At 29.8% G+C, this 22,051-nt stretch overlaps 3 protein-coding genes across 4 annotated transcripts; 2 read left to right on the forward strand and 1 right to left on the reverse strand.

Moving 5' to 3' along the window:
- Positions 1-103: 103 nt before the first annotated feature.
- Positions 104-3,453, forward strand: LOC131852628 (uncharacterized). Of its 2 annotated transcripts, XM_059203323.1 has the most exons (7): positions 104-432; positions 904-1,026; positions 1,409-2,230; positions 2,304-2,424; positions 2,491-2,657; positions 2,741-2,817; positions 3,368-3,453. In XM_059203323.1, exons 1-6 carry the CDS (start codon positions 205-207, stop codon positions 2,777-2,779), a joined length of 1,500 nt encoding a protein of 499 aa, XP_059059306.1. In that variant the 5' UTR covers positions 104-204; the 3' UTR covers positions 2,780-2,817; positions 3,368-3,453. The 2 variants fall into 2 exon arrangements, with proteins under 2 accessions (XP_059059306.1, XP_059059305.1); XM_059203322.1 differs by lacking the exon at positions 3,368-3,453 and having other exon boundaries at positions 2,741-2,868.
- Positions 2,741-9,486, reverse strand: LOC131852629 (lipase 3-like). Its single transcript, XM_059203324.1, has 6 exons — positions 9,413-9,486; positions 7,545-7,674; positions 5,976-6,174; positions 4,400-4,761; positions 3,387-3,545; positions 2,741-3,223 (listed from the first exon to the last, which is right to left on the reverse strand). The coding sequence occupies exons 2-6, from the start codon at positions 7,671-7,673 to the stop codon at positions 2,843-2,845; spliced, it is 1,230 nt and encodes a 409-aa protein (XP_059059307.1). The 5' UTR covers position 7,674; positions 9,413-9,486; the 3' UTR covers positions 2,741-2,842.
- Positions 9,487-10,229: 743 nt separating this feature from the next.
- On the forward strand, positions 10,230-22,037 carry LOC131852645 (protein tramtrack, beta isoform-like). The gene is made up of 7 exons (XM_059203343.1): positions 10,230-10,450; positions 10,528-10,719; positions 11,548-11,688; positions 12,761-13,148; positions 13,475-13,586; positions 14,495-14,714; positions 17,448-22,037. Exons 1-6 carry the CDS (start codon positions 10,268-10,270, stop codon positions 14,712-14,714), a joined length of 1,236 nt encoding a protein of 411 aa, XP_059059326.1. The 5' UTR covers positions 10,230-10,267; the 3' UTR covers positions 17,448-22,037.
- The last annotated feature ends 14 nt before the right edge of the window (positions 22,038-22,051 follow it).

Consider the following 22,051-nt stretch of genomic DNA (forward strand, 5'->3'; position numbering starts at 1 on the left):
ATCAAGAATAAAAACCTAGAAACCTACATATAAATTTTATATACAATCTTTTTATTAACAATCTACAACAGTCGTTTTGACGTAACTCATTTGGGAGATTTCACTACAAATATCACTTTCAATTTGGATCTCAAAATTTTGCGTCGCCTGTTCTACCCAAATGGACTAAATATTAATGAATATACTTAGAGGTATATTCGTTCAATGAATTATATAATTTTAGCAGGGAACAGACATCGATTGGTAGCACGAAACGAGGGGAAAATAAAATCATATGAGTCTTGTAGCGATATACGAGCATGGAGTCATGACGGCGCCTTGCGGGACCGGTATCTCAGGGAATGGATGAAGTGTGATATGCCTATCTGTGTCATACCTGTTTACACTTTGACCAGTTTTTTGAAAAACATGACGTACCGAAGCAGAAGAAGGGTAAGGAATTGGTTTGAAACGGAATTATATATAGAAATGTCCAATGAATTACAAACGTATAATTATGTTTTGCATGTCTGATCGAGCTTAATGTATATAATAAATATACATATCAAGTTTAATAAATGTATTTTTTTTTATTGTGGAGATGTCATAATTGCTGTTTCCACCGTTAATCGGCTAGGCTAATATACTTATTAAATCGAGATTGTACGTTACAATACCGACTCGTTTAACCTTTAATATTTATTTTGGTTAGTATATGAGAGAAAGCCCAATGAGTTCCAACTCTGAACATAAGTTGACGAATACATACTTTAAGTTGACTAATTAAAATCATCAATTCATTTCTCAGTTCACTTCATAAAACTAACGAGCATCCTACAATTAGTACAGACCTACTAAAGTTTTAAATCTGTAGGTGAAATAACTTTATTTTTTACGCATCATTTAATAATTAATATTATTTAGGCTATGCCTAAATGCCATCCTGACTGCAAGTCGAAAGTGATACTCGAAAGCATATGTTCTTCCTGCCATATGATGAAGGAATGTTTGAAGAACAACAGACAATTCGAAAAATATTTTGAGGAGGTAAGTTTATTCGTTAATAAATAAATCAGTATTTTGGTAACCACCAAGCGACCTAGCTCCTTTTTAATGATCAAAATATTATTTAATCTCAAATATATATTCTTTATTGCACTTTTAAATACAGTTCTAAACTTAAATATATACAAAGTGAGCAAAGGTGGACTTAATTAAAAAAATATTCAACATTAAACGTATGTAATCTATATAAATAGCTTCTTTAGTACCTATAAATATATATATATATATATATATATATATATATATATATATATATATATATATATATATATATATATATATGTTAAATATGTATAAAGATATGCTGTTAACTAAAATACAATAGTTAAGTATTATGTACACTATTTCATGTTTTTTTTATTAGGAAGAATTCGAAACTTGTCACTGGCCTTGCAAAAGATGCTTAGAAGTTCTAAAAACTATTAAAATGTTTTGGAAGGTCATAGTTGATAGAATATTTAATATAAATAGCAATAGTGAGAATTTTTGTGGTAGTTCCATGAATCGAACAGACAGTGTTAAATCTATTGCTAAAACTTGGGAAAAACAAATGGTAGAAGAGGCTTTATTTGTTAAAAATATCAGTTCTTTATCAAAGAAAAGATCAAGTTTAAATAGTAACGATTGTTGTCGTAATCGAAAGCATATAGATCCAAAAACAGATTTGTATTTTCGGAATCCAATCCCTTGCAAAATAGAAAAAGAGATCATATTTAAACATGACAATAAGAACTCTCGAAAATCTCAAACAATGGAAAGCGATCACATATTAAATTCTAGTGCAAGTAACAGCAATGAAAAACCAATTAGAGGAAAATTAAGTAGATGCACATCAGTTAGAGTTAAAATGGTTAATAAGAGTTGTGATACTTGTAATATCGAGAAAGAATACTGTGAACTACAGGCATACAAATGCAATTTGGAATATTTACAGCAGAGATACAATCGTCAATTAAATGAAATGGATCTATTGAAAAAAGAAAACAATTCCTTAAAATTGGAACTTCACAACATTTATAATAGGTCTTCATGGAACAATACAATTTACAACTCTGTTAATATACCATCGAGCAAAAACGTTATCCCAAAACCTTTTGACAATTGCGTTGAAATAAACAAAAACGAAGAAAGCGTTAAAAATTTTGATTCCGAAATGATTATAACAATGAAGACTTGTAAAAATGAGGTTAGTGTGATTTATGTAAGTAGGAATAAAAAATCAATGTATTAAACATAATATACATGTTTATTAATTTCAGAGTTATAGACATGTTTCCTTGTTAAAAGTCCTTCACAAAACAAATGATCCAGTTATGACTAATAGCGATATAAATAGACGAAATGATGTAAAGGAAAACCCAATAGATATACTAACTAAAGGTAGTATAAATAGTAAACAATTGATTTTAAATGTATGTCATTTTACATATTATTTTTGGCTTTCAGTTCAGAATACATTCGTCGAGTTAGTAAGAAGAGAAATAATAGTTAACAAAACCAGTAGTAATACGGACTCACAGATTCATGCAAGTTTTTATAGAGTAACAGAAAGTAAATCTGCTCCATCTTGCTCTACAATATTATCCGATTCATTTAGTGCACAATCTTATTTTGTAAGTCTAGAAATAAGCAATCTTGTGTTTGTTTTTTAATATTCTATTCTATCAGAATTTTAATTCTTTTATTTTCTATATAGGTATCTGCAAAAGACCAAAGTGACAAAGCTGACGCATAAAAATGATACTACCAAATAATAAATATATATTTATTATAGTACGTAATCTTATTTTTGGATGTTCTAGTTAAATTGTGCCATTATCTTTAATAAACGGTCGTAGATAAGTTGCTTTGCATCTATTGCGAAAACAAAATCCAAATGATTGAACTTTGGCAACTGTACTCTATATTTGCCGACCACAGTTTTTACCTCTTTTAGTAATTGATCTACGTCTCGTGGCGTAGATAACCAATCGTTATCGGCATAGTGTAGAAAAATAGGTGTAGAAATGGCACTCAAGTTATAAGCTGGTGGTTTGAATGTTCCATAAATCCTTTTATTTGTCAACCATCCATGGTTAAACTGAACAAATTTCTTGGAGTTGTATAACTGTCCGAAATGTATTATTTGTCGTGTTGATGCACCAGCTGGCGTATGTCCCAACACAACTGGTAACATAGTCTAAAACATAACACAGTTATTTGTAAGATTAAATTCAATTCTCTATATAATAACTACAGTTTTTCATTTATTTTTCCTATTTGATAATATGTTCGAATTTTCTCTTACAGAAAACTACATATAATAATTATTTATTTATTTCAGTTCATCTTACTATACTTACAGCGTTCAATTGTTCCTCATTGAAACCACATAACAGAAATAACAAATTAGTACAAAGAACTTGGGTTATGGCTTCTTCAACACAGTACGACTGGCCAGCCAGCTCGTTCACTTTACCATTAGGCAGAAATTCATTAGTTCCAAAAATTTTGAAAATCCTCTGAAATTTTCAATCTATTTTAATAAAAGCGGTCTGTCTTGGTTAGAAATAGCGATAATAATACCTATGATAACAGCTGAATCTATCTATATGACCAGCAGACACTTTTAATATCGAATTTATCTGAGATATGGTACTGAGACAGCTCAGAATATTGCTGGCTACGGAATGTGGTATTGTATTGCATATAATTCAAATGTTGAAAAAAATTTTAGTTCGGTAGTCGATATGGGCAGAATGGTCCCTTTTAAGCCTTATTAACTAACCAGGATTACAGGATTGAATTGCTCTATGTCTTTCTCTATACTAAATACTACATATTAGCTAGATTTTATGTAGGTATATTAGACATAACGGTGGAACCATTGGTAGGTTATGTATTATATTTCTAGAAGAGACTAGAAGAGAAATTATAACTGCCTACTTATGGTAAGAGGGAACTATATGCCTGTACACATAAGTCTGTGAAAATAAACATAAACTTGTAGTTAATTTATCTAGCGTTTATCAAACAATTAACTTGACATTATTTCAAAATGCATAAACAATATTGATATGGCGTGTGATAGTGTTATCTATTGATGTTAAACATGCCCACAAAACATAAAAGAGACATATTTTTATGATATATATGCCTATACGAGTATACCTATATACCAATATAATTCTTAAAACTCAAAACAGTTTCAAAACCTACTACAAAACACCCTAAAGAACAAAAAATGACAATTTAATGGAAATCACAGCTTAAACTAATTTAAGCTGTGATTCCTAAGAAGTGGTAGTATATAAGAGTATATATTGTATTTTTATTTCTTCTCTTCATGAAGAAAACATAGTAATTTTAAACTTACCTCTAAAGAATTAACAAATGGAGCCATAGCTTTTATAAGAGGGCTTCTTATATTTCCGACATAAGCGATTGGCGCTAAAGCTTGCATTGCCACGATTTTATCATTATACTCTGGCCTCATAGATGTCATTACCCAAAACGCTGTTGTTCCTTGTGAAAATCCTACATAGTGAATCTTTGAGACACCAGTCTCTTTGATAACGTAGTCGATCATTGCAGGAAGATCGTAATATCCAATCTCATGCCAACTAAACTGCCAGAAGTGCTTGGATGTTGGTTTTAGGGAGACGTGGTGGCGAGAGTAAGTGTTACCACGAGCATTGCCCATCCATACGTCATAACCGGCTTCTGCAAGTATGTACGCTGCGAATGTAATAAGTATCCATTAGGTACCTGTTTGTTCCTGCAATATATATATATATATATATATATATATATATATATATATATAATGTAGATTTTTAATAGCGCAATTTATCTCTGTTCATCCTCTTACATTTCACCTAAAGTTAGATAGATATTTGTAGTGTATGTTTATCATGTTCATCAGACGTTGAATATTAAAAGTAACTCTTTATTTATTTCTTTAAAATTTAGAGAGTCTTGTACGAACTAAAATTCATGACAGTTCGCATATTGTCCAAATCTTAGTGCTGTAAAACTACTCCTAAGTGTCGTTTCTAGATTAGACACTTTCTTTAAGTAATAGTGGGATGGAGTGCGCGTGAAACTATGGGTTCATAGTTTTACTCGGTTGACTGGGTGTAATTATCCTAAATTTAGACCGTTCGTAGATGCAATCTATTGCCGGTAATCTGTTTCAAAACTACAAAACACCTAAAACAAATGACAAATAATTTAACAATGCCATCCAACATTTATTTTAAATAATAAGTATAATAGTGTTTATAATATATTAATTAACAATAGCCACGGCTATTGTTTAATTTTAATGAAAGAAATAGGTGCAAATTTATTTTGGATCATTATTATTACGAATATAATGTATTTAAAAATAATTTTGCCGGCTATATTGACAAGATTTAGGAGATTCAGGTGTCTCACAACAACATTTCTCTGTCAATGAGGTGACCGCTCCATGTTGTAATTTCAACTCTATTAATTTATCCAGTGATTTACTATAGTTATTAATTTCAATGCCATGAGCACACTCATATTTATTTGTTAAATTATATAATAAAGATTCTAACTCTTGAATTTTACTCTTTAATTTATTTTGTTCCAAATATATATATATATAAATTTGTTTTACAATTTTGAAGTTCTTGTAACAGGTCTAATTTTTGTCTTTAATATTTATATGATTTAAAACATTTAGTATGAGTACTCACTAACTTTTCTGACTTTTTAATAAATTTGTTTATTTTATATATTTTTTTTATTTATTGTTTATAATATATTAATTACACTATTAAATAGTACAACTATTTGAATTTAAAAATAATATTTTTTAATTAAAGAAGGGACTTGAACTCATTTACGAAATTCTCGCGGGAACGGAAATAATGGATCCTTGGCTAGAATAGCTAGTATCTATGTTATATAAAAAAATATACCTAGCCCTTTTCCTGGTAGCATCAAGACCCACTCCGCGGAGGACGACAGTAGCCCGTGTTGGAGGAACACCACAGGACGTGGTCCTTGACTGATGTTATCTCTTCCATTCGGCACTCTGTGCATTTCCAATATATACTTGTCTTCTGTATAGACACGATGAATCTCACATGGGTAGCCATATTTTCTAATGAGTGAAAACTGTGGAATTAAAATAATTGTGTGTGTAACAAAACTCTGCAACGTGCACGTGACACACCTGGTTTATCAGGCTTGCCACCATCGTAGTAAAAAAAACAATATGCTAATTAATTGCTACACGTTAGAAATAATCATCTATCATCATCATCATCATCGCAGCCCGGAAGACGTCCACTGCTGGACATAGGCCTCCCCCAAAGATCTCCGCGACGATCGGTCCTGCTTCTAATCATCTATACTTTAGGTTTATTTTTTATTTTTTTATAAATCTATTATGATTAGAGAATTGTTAGAGTTATGTCATGAACTAAATGCAAGAATTCTGTATAATACTTGACTCTTTTCATCTATCTTGCATCGGCATTGACAAAAACATGTTGAAATAGGTATATTAATTTTAACTAGTAGTCGCCCAGTGGTGGTAATTAGAGGTCGAATTCATAATAAAAATAGAGGAAGATATTTGAACCAGCAATAACAATTAAACGAAATAGTATATAGGTATACATATGTGCTTCAAATACATGGCAGTAATATATTTTTATACATATATATATATCTATATGCAGAACTAGCTGACCCGGCAAATGTTGTTTTGCCATATAAATTAAAAAAGCTATTAAAAATGTTGGTGGTAGAAGGGTGAAAATTTAAGGCTGTATGTATTTTTAATGCTTCATAATAAATAAATAAATATTTTGTCGAATAAAAGAAACAAAAATTTGGGGTGAGCCACCCTTAACACTTAGGGGTATAAAAATTAGTTACAGAGCTATTCTCAGACCTATTGAATACACATATAAAACAGAGGACAGAGGAGTATAAACACTACACCTGTGACACGAAAATTTTATATATTAGACTAGCTACTCGCCCCGGCTTCGCACGGGTGCACATGTATTTATATATATAAACCTTCCTCTAGAATCAACTATCTATTAAAAAAACCGCTTCAAAATCCGTTGTGTAGTTTTAAAGATTTAAGTATACATGCGTACTATGTAATAATGATGATGATGATGTAAAAAATATTATTAGCATTTTACTCTACTTCTCTACATATATATATCTCCGCTCAATTTTCGTAAAAGCGGTACAAAGTTTTTAGTTTACGTATTAATATAAAGATTATAGTGTACCAATAATAAATATTCATAATATTAAGTGTAAACTACGACTTGTTTGTTTTTAATACAGAAAACAAAAATGGTCACATGAATACGCTTTGCAAGTTATATTGAATTATTTTACAACGAAAGTGAATTATAAGTTATATATATATTTTAATTATGACGGACTAATTTGAATATGATTCTATGTTTTGTTATTATGAGTAATGTATACTTGGTTATTAATACAAAAATACATACTGTATCCAGAGCAGCATCTTCTAGAATACCCGCATCGGTGGCTCTGTCTGTAATATTATTTTCATCTGCTCTTCCGTGATTTAAAAAAAATAATATTATTATACTGTAAATTTGAAATTTATCTTGCATTCTGAAATATAGGTATAACAAGACCAACAAGGGAGCTACTATAATTATGTTAACTACTATGCAGAAGCCGGCGCTTTATAGACTGGATAGATAATAGACTGAAGTTATAACCAAGTTTCTTCGTATGTAACAATTCTGATAAAGTTTAAGATTGTCCAAGCCTTGAAAATATGTAGGGATAGCTAATCTTATATATACTGGAAATTGTATTGATAAGGTTAATTATGTATTGCTATATTTGTAAAATGCTAATCAACTAATTCATCATATATCTAGAAGTTAATAGTTGATGCGTAAGTAATGGGGACTAAACGTTCGTTGATACCAATGTAACGAGTAGCAATGCACCGTGTACTAATATCTCAGGCCGACAAATTTCCAAAATTTGCCACTTTGGTCTAACTGATCAGACTGATTCTCATTTTATGTTACTTCACTGATACCCCATCAGGATGGGATGGGGTATCAGTGAAGTAACTGGGAACTGATCAGTCTGATCAGCAAGCGTCTATACCGTAATGCAGTCAATTATATTAATTAATTAATTCATAATTTAAGAGCTGTGCTCTTGTCGGTGGAGCTCCCGCCACCTTCCACGATCTTCCATCAGTCCTTTTAGCTGTTGATACGACACGAGTCCAACTTTTTCTTTAACTTGCATGATATAGCTGTGTCTTGGTCTTCCCCTTCCTCTCTTTTTACACACACAAAATATATACTTGAAGTAATATAACAAGTAACTCGTTGAAGAAAACTATTTTGAATATTTTTATTATAATTTCTAACATACATACACAAAAAACACACACAAATTATAACTACAATTGAATATTGAACAATGTATTGTTTCTATTATTACCTACTGTTTCATTTTTTTAGATATCTAGTCGATAAATAACTATGTAATTCTTTTTTAACGGTTGATGATATTGTGCATTCACCTTCGCTAAAGTTATAAGCTGATGGTACGCCGTGGAAGACGATAGTATGTCCATTAATTCAGACCAGTTAGTTCTCCGTGACAAATTCAGGACATATTCAAATTTGGGTAGGTATAGACCGACAACAACGGGCTGGACCTGATAGGATATTAGTAGATACCTAATGGGCCTAATGGCCTATTACTAAAAATCTCCTCCCTCTTGATAACTAACTGCTCCAATCGTAAAATTTATCTAACCTTCATGGAAAATGAAAAATCAGACGGTTTATCAATATTATCCATCGAGGTCAGTTGCAAGTACTTATTTTCTAATTAGATAAGAATAGTTTTCGTAACTATAAAATTTCAGAAGGTTAGATTAAGCTATTTAAGGTCACGAGCAACACTTAGCAGACTCTTGTTTTGTACCTTGTCTCAATAAATATTAATTAACTATAGCTTTTCGCCCCGGCTTCGGACGGGTGTAGGTACATGTATCTATTATATAAACCTTCCTCTTGGATCACTATATCTTCAAAATCCGTTGCCTAGTTTTCAAGATTTAAGCATACATAATCCCCACACAACAGTATCATTACGCCGCCCATAGGTTGGTAATTTTGCAAATATCTCTGAGGGTTCTAAGAAATGCCTACTACTTTTCGATGTACCATAGTGCACTCGTGACAAATTATTAAACAGAAATCGCGCAAAACCTTCACTTCATCACTATTTGTAGAGATACCACAGACACCCGAACACTTATGTATATCCATATCTATGGGGATCTTGAACATCGTGTGAGCAGTTTTATCACCTGCTAAAATAAAGAAAGTGGAGTGGCTGCTATTCCAAACGATGCTACAGCAAGAGCAATTTTGCCTTTTGATTTCGTTCTTGTACCAGTATTATTTTAATCACAAAGGTTTTTCCGTCCAACATATTAAGAAATTCTATTTTTAGCTGCACCCGGTATCTAAAAACAGAATTTCTCCCAGGGCTAGTTCCATTGGATCATAATTTATTTTTTGCAGCGAATTCTCATTTAATGGGGCATAAATAACATTAATAGAGAATCCTATTGTTGGCGCTAGCAAACCATACTAAGAGAGAGAATGACACCCATACATGTAACCAAGTCTTCTTCAGGGTGAGTACGGCGCATTGCTATGCCCGTAGTCACCCTGAAGAAAACTCAGACTAAGTCGAAACAATTGTCAAAACAAGAACATTTTGAACAATGTCGAAACAATTGTCAATAATTGAAGAAAGAACAAGTGAGACAAAAACATTGAAAGTTCATGAAATTAACGAATTTGTATTTTCTCAGTTTCTGGACTAACTGTGTATATTGCTGTGTTACTTAATTTTTCTAAACGAGTAACATTATGAATGAATGAATTAACATTATGATTGAAACAAATGAATTATTTATTATCATAATGATGTCACCACAATTTGTCTAATTTTTAACAATTTAAGTAATTAAAACTAGCCTTTTATTTATTAAGTGTAATTTGAATCTCCTTGTTTTCCAATAAATATTGTATTTTAAAATTTGGATCTGGCAACACTGGACCTGTCAAATCATTACTTTGCGTTACGTTTTGTTTGTATTTCGTTTCTTCTTTTAATTTTATAATTATTCTGAATGTTCGTATAACAAATAAGTATGGCAAATCAGGAGATAAGTCTCAAGTGGAATGGCTATCAGAACAATATATTGACAAATGTGAAAGAACTCTTTAAAGATGAAGGTTTATCTGATGTGACTTTGGTTTCCGAGGGTCTCAATTTTAAGGCCCATAAAGTGATATTATCCGCCAATAGTACTGTATTCAGAACTATATTTCAGGTAAAATATATTTTGGGTAATGTTTTTTCCAATTATCGTCACCATTATACTTAACGCCTACGCACGTTTTTTTACAGCAAAACCCCCACAAGGATCCAATTATAGTCCTTCATGATATTAACGCGGACTCCCTGAGGACATTATTAACTTTTATGTACAATGGAGAAGTGAATGTTACGGAGGAATTTTTGCCTGTTTTACTAAAAACTGCTGAGACATTGAGAATCTGTGGTTTGTCAACAGGCAATGATGCAGCGCGTGAAGCTGAAGTTAGTATTAAAACGTCTATTATTTTTTGTCTATTACTTAATACAGTGTTTATGTATTTATTATTTTATTTATATATTTTTGCTACATCTGTATAGATTGCTAATCATCATAGTAACCACTTTTACTATACTATATATATTGCATATTTATTTATACAAAATGCTTTCTGGACAATGTAGTTCCAAAGTAGCTACTCTGTTGAATAACACTTGTTCAGAAACAAAACAATTAAAAATATGTGGTTATTATATTAGTGCTATAGGCTGCAGGTTATTGTAAGAAAAAAACTGATTAGTTAGCGCAGTGGACTAGCATTGGTTGTTTCTTGAGGTAAGGACCTTGCATTACCTTTTTTTTTTATAACACAGAGGACAAACGAGCATTCGGCTCACTTGATGGTAAGTGATTACCGCCCCCCATGACCACCCGCAACACCAGGGGAATTGCAAGTATGTTGTCAGCCTTTTAAAAAGGAATAAGCTCTTTTCTTGAAGGTTTCAATATCATATCGGTTCGGAAATACCATTGCTGGAAGGTGATTCCACAATGTGGTTGTGTGAGGCAAAAAGTTTCTAGAAAACCGCACTGTGGAAGACCGCCATTCATCCAGATGATCAGGATGGTATTTCAGTTTCTGGTGGGTGGTACGGTGGTGAAACTCAGCAGCTGGTATTAATCCGAACAATTCCTCAGAACACACCTCGTGATATACCTTGCTTTCAGTCCACATTAGCAGCAATCTCCTTTCCCCCAGGGTTTATGTGTTAGGATAGTCACCACAGTCTTTAAACCACAATATTATAAGAACATGTTTCATGTATTTCTAGAAGACTCCCACTACACAAGCAAAGAAACGCAAAAAAAGTGAACATGAAGACAACAATAACAAGACTAAGAAATGTTCTTTAATGCCTAAAACTGATGCTGTGATTAATCTTAGTGCTAGTTCAGATCTTATTCAAAATTCCGTGAGTTATTTATTTTTCTTTTATAAATTATGTTTTAGCCATTGATTGTCGACTGCAAAATATATATTACAGGTTCTGATCTGTCTCTTTGAAGGTGTCTACTTCAAAGAAACGGTTTAGAACTTCTAATCAATGCTGAACCAATGTCAGGCCAAGAGTAATAAATAGAAATTGTTTGAATATATTACCCTTGGCTCTTTATTGTTTTTGTTTATTCAGCATAACTCCCATGTTGGGGTTTTAAGATTAATAACATAATATAAATATTACATTACAAATATTAATTAAACAATATAACTGCTAAGAAGTTAAATTAAAATAATTATATGTGTACTCTTTTACAATAGAACTTACATAAAAGGTAAACAAAACATTTTATCATTGAAACTATCAGTGCTAAATGGAAATTGTACCTTAATCTAAATTTTGAGAGTTTAATGTTAACTATTAAACTCCAACCAATTAAATATTGCGTGGTTGCATATTATATATATGCAACCATGCAATATTTAATTGGTTTCACTTTCTGAGTTTAACTTAAAATAATTTTTCACAATTTTATAAAATAATGAAGCTGTATTTTTCTTAAAACTATATTTGTCTATGTTTGCTTAGTTATGTACCATCAAAATCATTCAGGCATTCAATACAATCATAATAATAGAATAGATAATTGCAAACTATAAATAATAATAACAATAATAAGTAACAAAAGTAAGATAAGATATTTTTTAAATAATAAATATTACTTGTATTATTTAAGGTACAAACACTAACATTGTCATAAATAAAGAAATTAAAATAGTATTCATTCAATAAATATATTGTCAGCCATGTTAACATTTTTGTAATTATGTAAAATGAAGTTAGTAAAAGAAAACATTCAATAGATTAATCAAATTATATTCTAATATTTAATAATTTTATTATTATTATTGCATAAGATTTTGGTGATTTCTAGATAGTCGATGTTCATGTAAGTGACCTCTTTGTTTACTTCTACGTAAGTTCTAGTGGAATGGAGTATAGCCACAATATTAATGTTAACATTACTTATAATTTATTTTTTCAGAATATTATACCAAAAGTAGAACCTATAGATTCCCCACTAACAGATTATTCAGAAGAAAATACAAATGACACGGACATAGCTTTACTTGATGATAGCCTTGAAAAAAAATATTCCATAAACTCAGAAACATTCTCCAGCAAATCTATAAGCATGTCAAGAGACAACCGTAATGTTAAGAAGTGGATTAACGAAGTAAGTAGTACACAGCCCTGTCTGAATATAGCCAATGAAAAGAGTAACGGTACAGATTCAAATGATGATGATAAGGACAGTATTGAGATTGACAAGGAAGTTGAAACAGTGTTGCAAAGTGGCACAATAGTTGAATCCTTAAGTATAACAACGGAAAATCTGAATTCTATATCCAGTGAAGCGCAGATTTGTAAAGGTATGTATAATATAACATCAATATTATACTTGAAACAACAAATAAGTTAGTTGGTGCTATTTGTTTTATTAGATGTTTGGGTGAAATCATATTTGATTTGACTCTTTTTCCAGAATATTAAAATTGAATAATAAACTGCATGAAATGAATAAAAAGAACAAATAGGGAAGTAGACTTTATAGTTACGCTATTATACAATTGATTTTCACATATGTTTATTTTGAGTTAAAACACTTTATAATTAAGGATGCAATATATTGGAATGTAATATGTCTCATGAATTGCCAACCCTGCACAAATTACAATGTATTATTATGATTTTTCAGATAAAAATACATGCTATGCCAATCCATCTTTTCCTTGCCCATTTTGTCCACGTGTCTACAACAGTTGGGGTTATAGAAGGAGACATGTAAAATCCAAGCATGTGACAAACAGGTAACTGTCACAGGGTTTGTTATAATACTAGGCCGAAAATCCAACAACTTCTAAAACTTAATAAAAACTGTTCAAAAGTGGGATCTTTAAAATAATTTTTCTTCTTACCGACTACACAGTCATATAATCAATTCAGTATGAAAATTCTGAATTTATTTGTATTAATTTTTAAATATAGTTATCAAGTTATATATAATAAGCACAAATGTGTGCTGTTTGATTTATGATGAATTTATGAATGGTAAAAATTTTAATAGTTTATGTAGTCATAAGTACTTATTCAATAATTCATTTGATCCCACAATAGAAACGATGCCCCTTAGTGCATTGACACTTTTCTAGTGATCATAAACACAATAAAACTAACTGTATAAAATATTTACTTTAATATAATTAATTTAATAACTATATTTTCTAGTAAATTTATTACTATATACATGTAGAATTTTCGAAATAACTTTACAAATAGATGACTTCTGTTAAAACAAACAAAGAGGTAATCAAATCAATAAGACTTTTTTGATATGGTTAAAACATATTTTCTAATGATTGAAACATACTTTGTTAACTAACATAAAAATAACTAACGTTTTATGGACAAATTTATAGAATATTATATTTTTTAAATTAATTAATTTAGTTATTATATATATACATAGCATAATATATATATTGCTACATATATTATACTGAATGTCTCGTCAAACCGCAGAACATTTTGTTGTCAAGATATAGCTTATATTTATTAATACTTTTATACTTTATACTTACATCTATATCCATAAATGTATACATTTATAAATGTACGTAATACATGCAGATACTTAACATAACTATTACTTATTATTTATTATATAACAATGCAATGCTTTTTTAAAATTTACTAACAGTAGTTGAATGCGTTCCAGGTTATCTTGCAAGTGGTGTGTCTCTGTCTTGGCCTCGACCGGAGCGTGGTATTCGCACGCCACTCGCGTCCACGGTGTACCCCACGAAGAAGCTCGGAACTCTCTAGTCGTGATGGTAGAAGCACATGCAGTTCTAACTCTGAACGAACCCAGTGTAGCACAGTTGTTGGGACAAGTTGGTATGGTTGAAGGCACGAACATAACAGAGAAGAGTAACTAGGTACGCTATCGATACCCAAATGCAGTGCGCATTTATTTTGGATGAGTTTTTATGTTCCCCTTAGGGGTTATTTAATGTCACATTGTAGACTTTGTTGTCAGGAGCGGAAGGTCTTGAATTGATCAAAAAACTCAGTTTAATTTTGTTTTGGGTGTATATTCGAGTAGGTATTGCTATTATTTAAGGTATATTGATGATGATAACAATATATCTAGCTTACCTACAAATTACAGTATCTGCTGGACATATTCAATTAATGCAGATTATAGTAAATCTGACAATTTTGTTCGGAATATAGAGTCACCGACGTATCTGTGAATTTTGGATTGCATTGGATGGATTTTTAATAGTAGTATTTTAATAATATAAAATCTTGTCCTTGGCAGTTTTTATTACCATTTATATTCAACTAAAATGTGACTTATACGGTCCTTCAATGTACTTTATAGGTAATAAATGATGCAATAATAACTTTACTTAGTCAATGTGCATTTCAAAGTTTACATTTTAAATTTAGAAATTATTGAAATTTTTAGGTTTCTATAATGTGTGAACATAAAACATACATAATAGATGCTTTTACACGTGCTCTCTTTCACGCGGGAAACCGCATTCAATGTGTTTGTAAATGTAGGCAAAGAGTACTACAAAGACCGCGCATTCACGTGTTCTTCAATCATGAGTGCGTTTGCGTGTTTTTGTAATAATTAATTATCATTTAAAAATGGAAGACTATAGAGCAAAAACATGATTATAGAGTTATTGATAATTTATAATTTCATTTAAAAGAAAGTGATATGACTTGAAATATACGTGCTTTATGGCGCGAAAGAGTGGTCACAAAAAATAGTAAAATGCAATCATTCACGATTTCGCGAGCTGGCTTTCCCGCGCTTCATCGTGCAGGCTTCTAATCGCGCGTGAATGAATATGCCGTGTAAAAGCAACTATTGTTAAGATTCATAAATTAAAAAAATACTTTTCCATCTTCTGTTTTCATATTCTTATTTATTTTTTTGAGGAGTATTCCCCATAGGTTTATTTTTATTACTCAATCATACCTTAATAACGCAGCATTTAATTATCATTTCAATTTCTGTTCAGTAAATGGCAATTCGTGCTGTTACTAGTCTCTTATCATCATTAATATTTTTTTTGTAATAATGTTTATATTGGTATTGACTACCATATAAAAAATCGTTACATATATATTACATACTATTAAATTAAAACGAAAGTAATAGATCTGTTGAATGATAATTACGTATTTGCATATCAGAATTCTAATTATATTTCTTTATTTTACAAACACCATTCTAGTCTCATGGAAATTAAGCTTTTAATGAAATTTTCAGGGATATATTACACCGAGCCATTGTAGTTAGGTATACAACATAGTAATTCTTGCTATACTTAAAAATTGCTGTTAAGTAGTAATGATTTAAATATAAACCTTAGTAGAAAAAAACTACATTTATACTATATTTATTTACTTATACTTTTTTAATTTGCTTACGAATAATAAAGGCTGTTTGTTTTCTCGCTGCGTTCGTATATTTCGGTAAACATTTATTTAATGTGTCTATATTAATTACCAAACTAATATTTATTAAAAAAAAACAAGGTCTATTGTAAATAAGGGGTAAACTGTTTATGCCAGTTTTATAGTAGTAGTACAATACAATAAAATTTACCCCTTTTCCATAGACACTACTGAATAACAATTTAATGCATTTGCTTCTGTATACAGTCTAATGTAATGAAATTAGCAGTTTATTTTCTTTACTTACTTTATTTTATAAAAAAGTCACTTCATCCAGTTTTATTTTTATACTATTGTATACATACTGCTATATATACATAGTGCACACATATTTTTTTAATTCTTTTATTGTTTCATTGCTGCTGTTGGCTTTAAAATATACTACTAATCAAATATGTTGATATTCCTTTCACACGCTGTTAACACGTTTCCAATAGTATAATGAAGTATTTTTAATCTAGCTTACATAGTGAGATATCTGGTCCACACGATAACTGTTATTTTAAGTTTAATTATTATCCAATACTTATAATTGTTATAGTCATTTATAATCACCGCATGGCCAGTGTCGGCATTGATTTCATTCGCTTAACGGGGTCAGTAATAAACACTTGTTTTATTTTTGCACTTATTATAACTGTAGGTTAAGGTCAAAGAGTTTACCAAATCGAAATTGCGCCTTGGATATAAAATGTGTGCTTGTAAATATCAACTTGTTACACAACCTTTTATGTGTCTGCCGTTTCGTTTACACTTTATTGTTTTCAGAGTACTTAATTGACAGACCATTCATTATATCTCATTAGTAATATAGATACTGGAACACGATAGTTTTTAAGACTTTTATTTGAATTAATTCTATATTCACGCTGCAACTTCAGTTTTGGACTAAAGTTTCCTTGTCCTTTAAGGGCATACTACATTATAAAATAATATAAGGTCCTATCTGAATTTACCTTTTTTAAATACTATACTTTTTCAAGTACTTTGAATATTAAATAATATTGTTATGAATGTTGTATGACTTAACATCAATGAATAGCGATCATGTTTCGTTTATTAATGATTACATGTATCTGAAACATGTATAAGGCTATTTATTAAAAATATATTATATAATCCGCCATATTAAGAGCAATATATCAATAACTTTTTTTTGATATCTTATTACATGTATTCGCTGATCATAGACAAGTGACAGACTAACCCATGTCTAGTGAATCGATCCATAAACATGAAAAGAACAAAACGTCGGGTCGTTGCTACATTGTTCTATCTTATCTACATGGAAACGACTCTCCGGACTCTCTATCGACATATTATTTTACCACTTGTGTATGTTTTGAAACTTTTTTCACGGTTGTTTATACCCATATCCTGATAATATTATTTAAGAACTCCAGATATTTAGAATTTTGTTTTATAATTTATAGTTTCCAAATCGATCAATTTGTGTTGTGTGTAATAAAACCGACTGAAATTAATCTGGAATATAAATCTGAGTACATATGTATGATCTAAAACAATCTCTATGAATTATTGGCCTACAAATAAAATGTGATATTTATAAATAGATCTGTTTGAAGCATACTTATTTAGAAACAGATTTTTGCTAATATGATGGCATTAGTGGACTTTTGTGTAGTTGGATGGTATGATATACTTCTACTTATTTTTTTACTGCTATAAAATTGAAAGATATTTAAAACTATTTTTAAAAGGACACATTTGATTTTGTAATGACATAAAACAAACCCCCGTGATTAATATAGGATTTTTTTATTATCATAAAATTAATAATTATAAATTTTAAGAATTGAATATATACACAATTACAAGGATGTAGTTAGGAACTTAAAATGAAAGAGGTATATTTTTAAAAGAAATGATAAAATCGAAGATTCAAACCTCTTGTTTTGAAGAATGGTTTGAATTTTAAGTCATGCGAACTTTAAATACTTTTCCTTCACTCCAAAATGCAAATAGTCTTTATTAAAATTGTACAATATTTAGAAATTTACAGTGTGATATATGCATACTATATAAGTAAATACTTACGTGAAATGACGACTACAGACAATTAATTTAAACATTCTTAAAAAGGGACAGTTTAAAACTAACAAATAATTTATTTTTATAAAATTAAATTAAATAATAGAACCTTTGTAGGGCCCTAAATTAATGTATGACGATGACCAAATACACTTATTGGTCCTAATTTTTAACTGTTTTCAATAAAAACATTACATATAGCTAAACTATAAGTTATTATATATGCGTAACTGTATAATGTATTAAAAAATGCAATTAATTTTATCATATAGTCGCTCAGGATTACTGCGATAGATTTTCGTTTTAATCTTATATACTGCATGGTAGAGATTTCAATGTATATACAGGTTAGTTATACAGAGTGTACGATTTAAAGGCTAGTGATAATTCATGAAACTAAACAAATCTTCCCAAGTAGTAAAGTGGATATTAGAAAATATTTATTAAAACCAGTGATCAATTTAATATGAAATATTTAAAAAATATTATGCAGATTTCTATTTTGTTTTTCGTTTAGTTTTGTCAGTATTCTATCTGGCTTTTGACTTGTATACTCTTTAGGAATTCCTGTATATGTTATGGACTAAGTAATTATTAGGACATTGCTTATAACGTCAACACAAAAGGTATGTTTTACAAGTCGTCTGTGTGGGCACCTATGTCTTATCTACTTCAGCCGACAAGCGTGTTTTGTAATGTCTGTTTCAGTTGAAGCTGTTTTTATATGGCAGTATAATTACAGGAGGATAACATCTGAATCTTCCGGAATAGCAACGGATGAAGGATGGCAAGGGCTTCGCATGATGACGTATTATACGTGGTTCTGTTTATATAGTCACGTTGCTACTTATCAGGCGGGCTATCTTGCCATTTCAATTACACTAAAAAAAATACAAAATCTTATATCTTTTCACCTCACACAATGAGGTGAGGTGAAAAGATATAAGAACATAGTCTACTTATACTTGTAATTATTTATATTGGTTACATATTCTAAATAATGCCCTGATGAATCACTTGGTCCATGATATATATGATTAAAATTAAGTTATGACGTGTCTTAAATATGATTACGTTGTGATGATCTCAAGTAAGGCGTTTGGTTAATTTACAATATTAATTTAATAAGATTCATTATCCAATTTCCATTTAACATTAAATAGTATTAGATATATTTCTTATTTTTAATGATAAATCATTAGTTTTTTAATTAAAGATATTTTCTAATTTTAGATTTAATTTAATTGTGACGATATTTTATACATTACAGTTGACAAGTCAGTAAGGGATATCCAATTAAAACGTGAGGCAATTTTGATAATTTAAAAACCCCTTCATTCCTTGGTGAGGTGTTATGAGATAAACTTTACTTCCTTGCTTAATTCTCACCTGAAAATTTCTGCGTTCGACTGGCCCGAACTAAACAATTTAGATGCCACAATAATATTTGTTGCATAACCACAATAAATATTATTGGGTGAGATTCAAACATAATTCGGTTGTTTTAGGTATTTAATTGATCTTGTTTTCTGGTAATATTTTACAATATTTTGTGGGAACTAAAATGGTCATGTTTGCTTCATATTATTGATGGATGCCCCTGAATGGAAGCATTGGATATTGATATTAATATTGTTGGTATGCTTTTACTACGTAATCAATAGTAGGACATGAGTTGTCAGTGCCTTCTACTCGTCCATACGTCATGTATATGTATTAATTAAGTGCATACAGTCCATAATGACTATATTATTTTTCTCGTACATGATTATTTTTGTTTACTAAAGAATACTGCTTCTAGCATACTTTCTATTAAGGCATTCAAGTAACGTATTTTAATTTTCTTCATTAAAAATAATGAAAGATAAAAACAAATCATAATAATTCATAGCTTTTAAACTTCGATTATCCAAATTCAAATACTTAAATATGGATAATCGAAGTATAAAAGGTATGAATAATATATATTACTAAGTACGAGGTACTCTTATATTACCTTATAAAGAGATCTTCTATATAATATGTATTTTTATAAAAGGATTTATGATACGGAATTTTTTACACGTATTATATCAGCATTGTGGCCTATAAATGCACAGCAAATAATGTATTACCATGTCACTTTTTATATTAATAGTAATATGAATATATTAATGGTTTGAGTAATAATATGCGAATGGTTTCGGAATCAGTAGATTGAAAGATGTTTTCGAGGTGTGTGTGTGTGTGTGACAGAAGAAATATTGACTGAATTCATAGAGCTTAAGATATGTCTAGGTTAAGAAAATGCTGGTATTTTTATATGCTTTTAGATTATTTTCTAATATTACTAGTTGTAAGTCAATTATTAAGATATTTGGCAATAAATTTAGGATGTGATTGGTACTAAAAAGAAAGTTATATTGAAATCGTGTATTGGCAATGTTCAATAATATATATTATTATTATAAATTCTAAAACATATAAAAGAGATTAATTAAATAATAAGAAAAATCCGGGGATAAAATGGTATATTTTTGTAACTTATTGTACTAGATATTTTGGTATTGTTTGAAAGCATTAAAATTACAACAAAAAGGCAGTTGTGACTTTGTGATTCTAATAAACAATACAATAAAATGTATTACCGTAATTTAATATGTAAGTATTAATATGTAATAGTTGGTATCTAATGCAATGTTCTTATGAATAACATATCGATTGTACAAATAATTGTGAAGAGCTTCAAAGAAACAGGACTCATACATACATTATAATTACCATTCTGCGCAATCGAAGGATATTTTGTCAGTAGCTACAAAACTGAGTATTTGCAAGGACACGTGTATATGTTATAGCGTGAAATATTATTCTATTACAAGTTTGTACGCCGAGAATTTCCCTCGATTGCGCAGGTTTAAAGATTGTAATAAGATGGGTGAGTATATCAACTCATGTCAATCATTGTTTGAATTATACATACTATCATAGCACGTCTTTACAGTGTTATATAAACGAAGGAAAAGAAATCGGCCATGTATCCACAGAACATTAATTTCATTTGAATGAAGTTAAATAACAATTTGTCTATTTATAATTTGGTCCTTTGAGTCAATATTCAATATTTCTCTTAATTTGCTGCTGTTATAAAATGTTTCCACGGACCCGTTATGTTACTTTCGAGTCACACAGAAATTGTAAACTGAAACAAATGTAGGTATACCAAATACATTTGTTTCAGTTTACAATTGACATGCTTGTAGGAAATTTGACATATTATGTAAAAGAATTTTAGAATTATTTAAGTGCCATCAGTGCTCACCCATCTTAGTAAAATTTTGAACGGATATTAATTCCATATTATCTAGAAACTAAAATAATACGACCACTCTCTCTAGTTATTTAAGTAAATGATAAGTTACCAAAGCAATGTTTGATTTAGGTATGTTTAGATGGATTAAAAATTGATATATTTTTATATGAAGTGATGAATCCCTAAGATATTATTTTATTATTAAGAAAAATTGTGTGTAAAATTTACGCCATAATTCGATTTAAGGGAAACTTTGTATCCAATATACTTAACTCTGTTGATACACCTACCAAACCATTATAATAATACTTATTAAAAATATAATAAATTCTTATGACTTAACATAAAATGTATGGCTTTAAAACTTAATTATCTAAAATTAATAATATTTACGCCATAATATTGTTTAAAAAGTATAGATGAGGACTTCCAAACAATGGAGATTAAATA

This window comes from Achroia grisella, unplaced genomic scaffold (genome assembly GCF_030625045.1).
Source record: "Achroia grisella isolate CSIRO2021 unplaced genomic scaffold, CSIRO_AGI_Agris_v1 utg856, whole genome shotgun sequence".
NCBI lineage: Eukaryota > Metazoa > Arthropoda > Insecta > Lepidoptera > Pyralidae > Achroia > Achroia grisella.